The 12365-nt window shown below is 51.2% G+C and overlaps 1 protein-coding gene across 2 annotated transcripts in view; it reads right to left on the reverse strand.

The window, feature by feature from the left end:
* Positions 1–3540: 3540 nt before the first annotated feature.
* Positions 3541–12365, reverse strand: part of VOPP1 (VOPP1 WW domain binding protein) — a 96739-nt gene continuing 87914 nt past the window's right edge. For both annotated transcript variants that reach the window (XM_023232003.2, XM_023232001.3), the window contains one exon: positions 3541–5981. In XM_023232003.2, coding sequence (XP_023087771.1) covers positions 5675–5981 — 307 coding nt within the window. In that variant the 3' untranslated portion in view covers positions 3541–5674. The remainder of the gene's footprint in view (positions 5982–12365) is intronic.

Below are 12365 nucleotides of genomic sequence, written 5' to 3' on the forward strand. Positions count from 1 at the left end.
TAGATTCTCATAAGGACCATGAAACCCAGACCTCTCTCCTGCACAGTTCACAACAGGGCTCACATTCCTATGGGAATCTAATACCACTGCTGATCAGACGGGAGGCAGAGCTCAGGTGGTAATGCTCGCTTGCCACTCACCTCCTGCTGTACGACCCAGTTCCTAACAGGCCACAGATCAGTACCAGTCTGCAGCCTGAGGGTTGGGAACCCCGGATGTAAGGCACCCCTTTGTGAGAAGACAAGCTCTGGGCCAATAATTCTTGCAGCCAGCCGCTCTGTGCACATGGGGTGAGGGGCAGGAGGGAGTCAGGAAGGAGACCTCTGGTCCACGCTACAGCTATTCTCACAATGGCCACTGGTCGATCTCCTCGGTCCCTGCCACGGCCCCTCTGCTCTCTGCACCTGCCGGCCTCAATGTGGAGCCTCTCTGAGAAACAGCTCCTCCCTCCCCAGCCACCTTCTGTGTACAGTTCCAACTTCTATCTCCTTAGATCTGCTTCCCCATCAGTCAAAGCCACCTCTCCTATTTCAAAAATTACTCAACACTTTTTGTTTTTGGCCTGTTACAGATTTTTTGAAGTTCAGTGATATTTTGGAAGGACAGATAAAAGTGAGCATTCAGTTTGCATCTCAAGTCATGACATTTGCCTTGTAAATAACCTCTGCTTCCATTTCACTGGAGGAAGCTGGCCAGGTGGGGTCTTCTTCCCCATAGGTGGCTGCGACATCAGGTGAGCTGCTCAGTCTCTTCTGACTTACTTCCTGTCCACATGACGAGGTCCTGGATGAGATTAGTATCCATCAAACTTGTTCCTGTAATATACCCCTTCTATCAGGTAAAACTGACAGCAGGATTCCAGTATATAAAACAAACTAAACTGGTATTTTCTTTTTCAGAATACACACTTAAGTGCTGAAGAGTAACTAAAACATTTTTTAATCAGAGAAAAAGGCCCCAGGGGCAGTGGCTCACGCCTGTAATCCCAGCACTTTGGGAGGCCAAGATGGGCAGATCACGAGGTCAAGAGATCAAGACCATCCTGACCAACATGGTGAAACCCTTTCTCTACTAAAAATACAAAAATTAGCTGAGTGTGGTGGCATGTGCCTGTAGTCACAGCTACTCAGGAGGCTGAGGCAGGAGAATCCCTTGAACCTGGGAGGTGGAGGTTGTAGTGAGCCGAGATTGCATCACTGTACTCTAGCCTGGCAACAGCAAGATTCTGTTTCAAAAAAAAAAAAGGCTCTGAGGACAAGAGAGAATGTGATGGGGCCTTTGGAGCTCACAGCTCCCCTCTTCCCCTCTAAGTGGCCCATGGTGGCAGTGCTGGCTGCCCCAAGAGGAAGTGGGCAAATTGCAGAGGCACCAAGGAGCTTCCAAGGAAAGGCTGAGGCCTGGCCCTTCCCAGAGGAGGTGCAATGGTCTGGAAACTCATCAGATGGATCAACGGTCATGGTTTCTGGTGGCAGACACAGCTCGGAGGGACGTGAAGGTGTGTTTGGATGAGCGACTGTATTGCAACTATGGGATGGACTGGAGGATGGGCCCAGCAGGTGACCCAGGATGGAACCCCTCTGGAAGTGCCTGGGCGGGGCCGGGTCAGCGGCAGCTGCAGGTAAGCATGCATGGGACCCCACAGGAGTGGCTGTCAATGACATCAATGTGGAGACAGGTCTGTGGCCTAAGGGCAGAGTGAAGCCCCAGGGTGTCATGGGACAGGAGGGAAGATAATGTTTTCCTGCTAAAATGGGCGGGTCAGACCTCAGTGTCTGAAGAACCTGACTAGAATTGTGCTTAGGATCAATGAAAAGGGAGGGGAAAGTCACAGTATTTGAGGATAAACTAATTTTTACCTTATTCTAGGATCAAAGTGACTATCAATGCTTTAAAATACAGTATATAAAATGTTAGAAAAGGTACATTTTTTTTTGTTTTAAAGCATACTAGTTTTTATAGTATATAAATAGTTATGGAATCTAGGTAGTGGGGTCATGAGTGTTCACGGTAATTTTTTTCAGCTTTTCTGTATGCTTTAAATTTTTCAGGACAAAATACCTAGAAGTGGTCAAATAACTTTAATTTTATTTTGTAGTCGAGCATTTGAGGAACCCCTGGACGATTGCTGGGAAGCCTTCGGGTTAATGCAGCATGAAAACCACTGGGCCGCTTCTGAGCCCTTGAGCTTGAAAATCTCTAACTTCCTAGGGGCTCCTCAGGCTCAGACCAGGCCTGGAGCTGATGTGTTTGAGAAGCTGATGTTTTTAGATGACTGTCATCTAAACCCTCAAAGCCTCAAAAGCGGTTTACATCAGTGGGGCTGCACCTGTACTCTGAGTTAGTTTTATCTAAAAATGGGTCATTTGCAGTTGCCTTTTAAAAGTGAAAACAGATGCAAAATATATTTTTTAAAAAATCAAACAGACTTTCAAAAACCACACACAGTGCCAAGTTGTCAGTGGATTTGTCGGCACCCTGCCTGAGAACAGCACTTTAATAAAGGCCCAGCTGCAAGGGTGCAGAATACACCAGAGCTGGAAGCATTGTTGCCCTTTCTTTGTTCTGCCTTTCAGGGCAGCTGTCCTCAAATATGAGGTTGGCAGAAGTGGTGTGCTTACTGCCAGCACTGCCTGCTACAAGGAAAAGAACTGTATGGCCTACTAATGTGGGGGAGTGCTGGATTAAACAGCATTAAGACGCTTCTCAGACTGTTCAATACACTAGTGTGCACTGCCAGTCGCCCAGGGATGGACACAATTGTGGTCCCCAAAAGTTCTACAGAAGACTTTTAGGGGAGGGACCACACTCTAGGACTCATGCTTTAAGAAGGCAAAAATCAACCAAGCACTGTGGCTCATGCCTGTAATCCCACAGCTTTGGGAAGAGGGAGGATTGCTTGAGCCTAGAGGTTTGAGGCTGCAGTGGGCTATGATTGAACCACTGCATGCCAGGCTGGGTGACACAACAAGACCCTGTCTCTAAAAAACAAACAAAAAAAAGGAAGCAAAATGGAAAATGCCTCTTTGCAAACATTATGTCAATTAGTGATATATCTAAAATACAGCTTGAGAGGCTGGGGTAGGAGAATCACTTGAGGCCAATAGTTTGAGGCCAGCCTGGGCAACACAGTGAGACCCCATCTCTAAAACAAAAAATAAAAAATAAATTAAAATGCAGTTTAACTGTACCAGCTACACCCTTCAGTAGCATCTGTGAGGGAAGTGTTATTTCTGACCAAGCAGAGCTGTGTTTTAAAATGAAGGCTCCCCCAACCTGTGAAAAACATTCCTAGCTCAAGGATAAGTAACAATATCAAGAAAACATTACTTTAGCAATGCTTCTGTCTTCCTACCCACCGGGGACAACTGTCTCCATAGCTTGTATCTTACATTCTCAAATAACATCTAGTTTCTGGTTCCCGAGACCAGGCGCATCCTCCACCCACCCCACTCCACCGAACCAAGGATCTGCTGTACAGCCTTCCTCATTAGAAACTTCATCTCCACCCTCTTTCCACTCCCCGACAAAAAAAATCAAAGCACATGCCCAAATTTATTTTTATTTTGCACACATAGGAAACAGGATCCTATCAAAAGAGAACAAAAAAGAGAAATGAGCCAATTATCGCAGAGGAAAAGCATGCACAGATCTGCTTCAAGTTTACTCTGAACCACGGACACTCCAGGAATTCCACACACCAGGAGCTGTCTCACTCCAGGAGGTGGGCACAACCCACCATCTACACAATGGAAACAAGAATGGCCAGGAAATGTCACCGAAGTGGGACTTACATATGCAGGATCAGTGTTCACAGTAGCACAATTCTAATCAAGTTCAAGGGAAAACAAAATCTGTCTCACACAAACATGGGAATACAAAATTGTTGAGCCCTAACCATCACTGTCTCTTAACATCATTTGCTATCAAAAAGATAAACGAAATTTAGTCACGGACCTTTGGGTGCCTATTCGGCTGTACCCGATTCCAGGGGCAGCTCTTAGTGTGCTTTTTCATTACAAAAAATAAAGGGAGAAACCGACATTAAAAATGCAAAACAAATGACCTGGAGAAAGAGGAGTGTTTGGACCCACGCAGTTGTCTTGATTGTAAACAGTGAACATTGTGCTTTGTTGTCTCATTTAGATGTAGGCCTGCAGCATGGGAGGTACCACCTTGGCAGTCAGCAGTCACACCAGGGTGGTCAGAGACACTGGTGGCAGCATCTGTGCTTGCAACTGCATTCCCAGGGTGTCTGTTTTGTTCCCAAGAGTTTCCCACAAAATTCCCCAGGAGGTTCTCCAATTCAGTGTCCTCAGAGTGAAAAGCACGGCCACCGAATCACTCCGTATCCACTTCCGTGAGATGTCTTGATGCTCCAGTTCAATGAGTAACAATTTCTCAAGAGGCTCTGATTAGTTCATTAAAAAATAAACACCCCCACCTCATTCCCCGTGATACAGCACATCTAGTAATCTAGGCGCCCTGGCTAAGCTGCATAGCTCTTAGCACACAGGACAGGTCAGGGTTCACACATCAACACTATACGCGGCAGAACAGAGCTAGCTCCCCGCTAGCCAAACTACTCAGGAGACTACCTGTGAGATCCTGGGGTGAGCTGTGATTCCTATCCAGGAATGTGCATTTCCAACCACATCTTCTTCATTCTAATTATAACAACATGGTCAGAGCAGAGTCAGTACTTTTCCTGTCTTTTCCCAGCAAGCTCCTCCTCCTTGGAGCCCAGCACATACCTGCTTAGACCCAACACAATCTCACAGAGAGACGCCTCAGCTGGTCTCTCTCCCTGGAAGGGTCCAAGCGACTTCCCAGCCAGATGTGCCCCCTGCTTTGAAAGCGCCCTTCAGAACCCACCACTGGAGCTGCCCGAGGGAAGGAGACTCCCAGGCCTGAGAATGCCCTGGAGAGGCGGTGATGTCCAGGGAAAACACACACCCAGTCTGATCTCAAAGGGCAGGACGCTCTACATACACTTCCATAAACACACCGAAAGAAAGGGTAACAGTCCTTTCTCCAAATCAGACCAAGAGCTCACAAAATGCAATCTTAGTTTAGGGCAGGAAGTGATTTCCCATGAATTTAAAGAACTTTGCTTAGTGGACGTCAGATCACTGTCAGGCCTCCAAGGCGAGCCTGATTCTAGGCCCCATCGTGCAGTGAGAGCCGCACGCACTACCCTTCCCTGGCGGTGCAGAAGTAGTCTATCTTTAGGATATGAACAGAGACAGAAACATGACAAGGGGCTTGCTCTCTCCTGAATGTCTCTCCAACAGCTTCTGGAAGAGGAAGGCTGACGAGAAGACAGGCTGGAGCAGACGACCTGCTGGGTTCAGCTCAGCCGGCTGCTGCTTCGTTGGCTGAGCTGCCGGGCGTGGGGCTTCCTATTAATACCCGGCAGAAGGATGCTTGTCTGGGATGCTTGGTCTGGCCCCTCCACATGCCACCTGCACCTCCAACACTGCCTTCTTCCTCTCAGTGTCTCTCCTGAAGATCTGGTCACGCCATCGTAAGGACATCAGCCCTCAGGGACTATCACCACACTACCACCTGAGAGCACAGACTGCGTCAGAAACAGAAGCAACAGAGGAGACCGTGTGAGTTCATATATTGTCCTCCGTGGAAAATCTGAAAGAGAGCTGTGCTTGCCGTGAGGATATCAGAGGAACTGCCCTTCGCGGCCCATGAGACCATTCCTGGAAGTGAACATCAACGGGGACAGAAAGGCCAGGGAAAGGCCCTCTCCTGGCTCTCCTCTTGCACGTGGGCGCCCCGCTACTTGGCCTTCACTACCTGTTCGTACGGGGGCGGAGGCGTGTTGCAGTAGGCTGGAGGGGGCGGGCAGGCCACACTCCCCTGGGGTGAGTTGGGTGGGACCTGGAAAGCCATTGCCATGGAATTGCCGACAGGGTTCATCCCCGGTCCTCCTGGGTCGGTGTAATAGGGCGGCCCCGGCTGCTGGGCTCCTGAAAGACAGACGAACATAGGTGAGCACAGAAGGGAAAGCTCCATCACGTCCCGAGTATGCGCAGGCTGCGGGGCCAGCAGACCACGCCCCGTCGTTCACTCAGCGACAGTGTATGAAGGACCCAACATGCCTGGTAGGGGGCACCTGGGGTGTGGTGACAAGCCCTCTCGGGGCTTTGACTCTAGTGGACTACACTCCACGCTACCAGTTCACACATTAGGGTGGAGGGAACTGGGTCACAGTAAGGTAAGGCCGTCTGCGGTGAACTACGGGAAGAGCTGCAAAGACCACCCAGGCTTCGCGACTCAGCCTGGCATGATCACAGCAGCTCCACAACCCCTCTGGGCACGCCGTTGCCTGGTGACCATTTCTGAAGTAAGGTCTCCATTCTCCCCTGCTGGGCTAGCGTGTCCTCAGGGCAGGAGTTGCTCATAGGCAGGGAGGCCGTGCACCTGGGCACACATAGCTGGGCTGCAGCTGATGGACGCTCCACGGGTCAGGAGTGGAGTCGCAGGCAGACTCCCTAGTGACAAGCTGAGGAGCAGGGCATGGGGGCACCACGGAAGGTGACGGGAGGGCACAGGCTGGACACCCGACCCCAAATCTAGCCCTCACTCTGAGGTGCTGTTTTTGGTCTTGTTACTGTGAGCATGCAGATTAACACTATAGAATTCTGCATATGTAAACAAAGTATCAGGAGAAACCGTGGAAGTGCTGGGTGTTCCCTGGGTAAAGCTGATTTTGTGACAGGACTCAGGTATATTTGAAGTGAGGCTTCATTTAGCTCAGGGAGACACTCAAGTGTCAAAGAAGCTGCCCCTGTGTGAATATTGTGTAGGGGTTTTTTTTTTGCAATTCTCCCTGACACAGTGTGATATAGTTCTGACTAGAAATATGCCCATCAAGGTACACAAGATGTCCCAAACCTCCAAAGCCCACGTAAGTCAGACCATGGGAATCTGCGCATGTGCAGAAGGAGAGCATGTAGAACAGCAGCACAGGCCAGGCCTGCACTATGTCTCACCGAGCACTCTCTCCTGCCAGGAGGGCACTCGGCACAGACACCACCTGTGTGAACCACCACCTCGCCCTGAACCTGTGCCGTCCCACAGACACCACCTGAGTGAGATGCTGTGTGGTCCCACAGATGCCACCTGCACTGCTCTGATGCATCTCGCCCAGCGCCTTGCGTGTGTTCTATCTACTGCCATTACCATGAGTTTCCCAAGGGCAGAGATTATGTTTTATTTGGATTGGATCCTGCTATATGTTATACAATTAAAAAGCCGAGGATTTTTAAAAAGAGGGCATTGCAATAGTCTAGGCAAGACATGATGAAGGCTTCTGAATATTAGAGAAAAAAATGGAGAGGAGAGATTGAGGCGCTGAGGCTGTCAGCAATGACTGGCCTGGGATTGACTCGATGGGGAGCGCATGGGGAGGGAGACAAGGGCTGAGAAGAAAAGGCCCTAGGTTCTGGTCTCAATAAAGGTCCCCCCAACAGGCAGGGCAATACCGGAGTACAGGGGCTCTGCAAGAGTGAGTGCCTTACCGACGTCACACTACTGCTACAGCAGCACCAGGACAAAGGCGGGGCAGATGAAAAAGTCTGTGCTGGGCTGGAGAGGGCGGAAGCAGCTCTGGAGCCTCCTGTGGGAAGGTGGTGATGGAAACGTGGGCATGCCCAGGAGAAGGCTGCAGGAAGGAGCAGCACTGAGGCCAGGAGAGGAGCATGAAGCATCTAAGGCTGATGAGAAGGACGTGTAGGCAATGGGAAGACGTGGCAGGAGGTGGCTCACCACGAGCCAGTGCAGCAAGGGGTGGGAGAATTTTCAGGAAAAAGTGATGTCCTCTCCCCAGCTGAAGAGAGATCAAAATAAGCATGGTACATGTCCAGTGGCTGTGGCCCTGGGGTTACCGTGCTCTTTCTCTGCAGTTTCACACCATGGTAGACACAGGTCCCTGCCGCAGTAGGGAGAAAACAGTCCAGGGTGGGGGTGAAGACTGTAGGAGGGGACAGGTGGCAGCTGGAAGTCACACAGAGCAAGGGAAGGTGCCTTTGTAAGGATGGAAACGCTTGCACATATGGGCAGGGGTGGGGAGAGACACACAGGACAGAGAGGACTTCTGGGGAGAACACAGCTCGGCGAAGGCAGGGGCCTCTGGTGAAGCACTTGGAGCCCACTAGCTGGGAGCTGGTACACAGGAAGGCACCCGAGACAGTGGGCTGAGTGGACAGAGCCATGTGCGGTGCTGCCCTGAAAAGCACAGCAAGGGACTTGGCCACCACGGGTTTGGCAGAGGGGTGGGTGAATGTGGCCAGCAGCCTCCACTACCAGGGAAAGCGGGTCCAGGTGATTCATTTGCTGACAGGGATTGGGAAAGGGCAACAGGAGAACTAACCAGGGAGATTCCAAAAGCCTCAAGGACAAAGGGAGCAATGTGTGATGGTCACAGATGGGAACCAAAATAGTGACAAGGAGCGACAGGCCCACTGGTGCAGGATTTGATGTGGTGGGGACAATCTGCATAGAGGTGTCAGCCAGGAGCAAAGAGACTCCACCACACCTCCCTTCCCTACACGGGGTGTGCCCTGGGAGGAGCCCTTCAGTTCTGGTTTGTGGTTGATGGTTTGGTTAAAGAAAATGCACAAAACATTCTAGGAAGAGGCTGGGTTGCAGGAAGACTTTCTCCAGAAGATGGGGTAGAAAGGATAAGAAGAGGTGAGTAAAACCATGGCTGCCCCTCATGTCGCCAGTGTCCATCAGGCCAGCCTGTGCCATGTGCGCACGGTGGGGAATGGCACAGGATGGGGATTGGGTGGGAGAACAGAGGCTCTGCAAGAGTGAGTGCCTCACCAAGGCCACATTACTGCTACAGCAGCACCAGGACTTGATCCCAGTAGTGAGCAAGACAGTCAGACTCTTCCTACGATGACAGGCGTCTCTCGAAACAGGATGGTGAAGTGGAGAAAGAAGTTCAGGCAAGTGTGGGATGGGAGAGCCACAGGAGACTGGGGGCATCACGGGCCCGTGTGGAGCGCTGTGTAAGAATTAAGGGCCGCCACAGCCAGCCTCCCAGCCGGGCTGCACTAGTACCCTCGGCATGTCATCTGTCTCCAGACAATGCTGGAGTCGTTTTACTCTGAATGCCATCATCTCTTCCTCACTGGGAGTCTTGGCATGGTTTGAAAGGGAGCTCTAGGCTCAGCAACGACTGGGAGGATAAGCTGTGATGTTAACTGACAACCATCCCTTCTCAGTGAGCTGGCCCAGCCCCGCGGGTGCCAGGGGGCTGGCCAGGCAGCCTGTATTCTTAGCAGGACCTGCCACCTCTCCAGCCCAGCTGACTGGCCAGTAGCGTGTCAGGGGGGCTGGGCCAATCTTCCCTGGGGATGCAGGAAAGTCCAGCAGGCCGCAGAGGGAAGGGAAGAAATGTAGGGAGAGGGAGAGGCGGCTGACACAGCGTGTGGCCCAGGAGGGACAGAGGCCAGGGGCCCAGGGGCCTGACTCCTGACAGCGCTCCAGTTCCACCAGGATCCCCGCATCATTTTAGTCAGCCCCTTCCAACCCAGGGCACATGGGTCTCTGGTCTCACCTCTCCTCCTCTCCAGCCACGCCCTGGCTTCCCTGCTTTGTCCCCTCTGGCCCAGCTGCCCCTCCAGCCATGGGCAGGGGCCTCAACACAGGGCAGCAGGGGCAGAGCTCGTTCCTGCCACCCAAGCTGTGGCAGGCTTGGCCCTACACTCCTCGCCACCCATCACTCATGGGAGGGTGAGCTCTCCAGAGGGACAGGGCCTGCTATGAGGGGCTCCTGCCCACTTCAGAGCCTTGTGTCTCACCGCCTGCCCTATTCTCCTTCTCCAGCAGTAATCACACTGCCTGGATCCAGTCTGCCCTCCCTGGGCCCTCACTAGATAACATATCCCGGGCTTTCATCACACAGACCATGTCTCCTGGAATGCCTGTGACCACCTCATGCCAGGCTCCTCCCAGCCTCTGGTCTGGCTAATTCCCATGTATCTGTTAGTCTCAGCTCAGAATCACCAGGCAGCCCCCTCTTGCTGCCTGTCACTGCCTTCCCAGCTGAGCAGGCACCCCTGTCCTCTGGCACCCAGAACAAGGCACGCCCGTGAGTATGAAGCAATTGCCCAGTATGGTATGATTTCCTGAGCCTTCTGAACACGAGGACAGAGCATCACTCATCCTGGTGCCCTGAGAGCCCAGAATGGCACCTTGCATGTGGCAGACATTCCATAAATACATGGGAGGAGTGACTGATGGGACGAGTGACGACTTGGATCTGCGTTTTGGCGCTGCCAGATTGTGCTGGGTGTGCATGGGTTTCCTGAGACACACCTGTTTCTGACATGACAGGAGTGACTGGCTGCCCCACTCAGCAAGCCTGTGCCAAGCCCGTGGCTCCTGTTGAGGGGAGGAGCCCAACCCCCTGCTGCAGGTGAGGGAGGGGCGGGAGTGTGGTCTTTGTAGCAGAGAGGCGGCCAGGCTATGTTTGCAATGTGGCCACTCACACTGCAGAACCAGAAACGCCAGCACCTGCATCCAATCCAGTGGGTATATTTGTGTTCATAGCCACAGTGATGGATCCTGCCAGGAATTGGTGGGATGGGATTGAAATATTTGAACACGGAGATGGAGAGGTATTTGGAATATAAAAGAGAATGGATAGGAGGTGAATAAACTGTGTACTTGTCAAGAACATGAACCCTTAGGTGAAAAAACTGGTGACCACACTGGGGAGGCTGCAGTGGAGGTTAAAGGGCAGCGGGGCCGGAGGCCGGAGCCTCACGTGAGCAGCTGAGGGACCCTGGCCAGGTGAAGGCAGTGCAGCCGGGAAAGCAGCACGCAGAGGCCGCGCTGACCCAGACAGCTGCTCAGCTTCTGCTCATTTGGCGTCATTTTAGTCAGCCCCTCCCAACCCAGGGCACATGGGGCACAGCGTCCTCGCAGGACGCTGGCCATGCTTACCATTCAGGCTCTCACAGAGAAAAGCAACCAAGATAAGGTGGACCCAGTTCTCACAGAGGCAGAGACTTATTTAGGAAAGAGAAAGCAAGGACACTTCATTCCCTGCATGAAGCCCGCGGACAGAACGCCAGCAGGGCCTGGAATGTGCTCACAGACTTCAGAGAGATCACGGCAAAGACGTTCCCACAAACACACAGATGATTCTATGGCACATGGCTCTGGAATCGAAAGCACCTTAAAGTCAAAACCTCAACTCCACAATCACAAATAAGCATGGTGAGAACAAAAATGTGAGTGTTCCAAAGGAAGGCCTGTGACTAAAGAGCAAAATTACAAAATGAGGTTATTACCAGTAACAAATACAGAATGAAGTCAGGAAAACAAAGCCCAAGGGACCTGCAGCTTGAAGCAATGACTCTAGCCAAAAAAAGGGGCTTTGCATGTGCACAGAGAATAAAGAAGATTAAGAAATAAAACAACTAGCAAAATAAACTACCTTAAATGGTATTCTCTCCCAAGGAGAATGGTTTGCAAAGTGAAAGGGAAAGAAAAAAAATGCGTGAGGGAAAATGAAAGACCAAGATAAATGAGAACTGACTGGATGTTGGGGAGAGCATTCAGATTGCCTGCCTCTGACCAAGTACCTCTCAGTGCAGGAAGCATGGAAGAGAACTAGGACCTCAGGGTCTTGTGACATGCTAAGTGCACTTCCCCCACAGATCCAAGTATCTCACATACAGCCTGTCATTCTAGCCACAGAGGAATGCTATGAGATCCACACAATTTCCATTTTATAGATTCAAAAGCAGAAACCCAAATAAATTACACAATGTGCCCAAGGGACTCTTCTTCTAGTGTACACTGTTGCATCTGTGAGGACCCAGGCGGACCTCTCTGCCAGGAAGGAGAGCTGGAGGGGGAGGAGGTGGAGTGGGAGGAGCTGGAGGGGGAGGAGCTGAGGGGCGCAGCAGGGGCCCATGGAGGGAGCCTGGCCCGAGGATGTTGCTAAGCCATGCAGTTAAACCACGGCCCCTTCCTCTATGTGACTTTCATAACAGATAATTCTTTCTTATTTTTGAAGCTGGCAGAATTGGGGTATGTGTTACTTGTAGCCAAAAGCCTGGAACTACCTCTTCCAGAGAACATTTTCACAAACAACAGACATGTTGCCAGCTCAGTATTGGCATTTCTGTGTCCTCTGAGCTTTCTAGTTTGGTTTGGTTTGAGGTTGTATCTGCTCATTTTGCTAAACTGTCTCAACCCTTAAAAATATTTCTGAGCTCATTCTCCAGGATTTTTAGGTAAGTACTGATAAACTGTTTACAAATAGTAATAGTTTTGTTTCTCCTTCCTGATGGTTGAATGGCTGTCTGGAGGGTCTCAGGACAAGCCAC

The sequence above is a fragment of the Piliocolobus tephrosceles genome, chromosome 8 (genome assembly GCF_002776525.5).
Source record: "Piliocolobus tephrosceles isolate RC106 chromosome 8, ASM277652v3, whole genome shotgun sequence".
Taxonomy (NCBI): Eukaryota; Metazoa; Chordata; class Mammalia; order Primates; family Cercopithecidae; genus Piliocolobus; species Piliocolobus tephrosceles.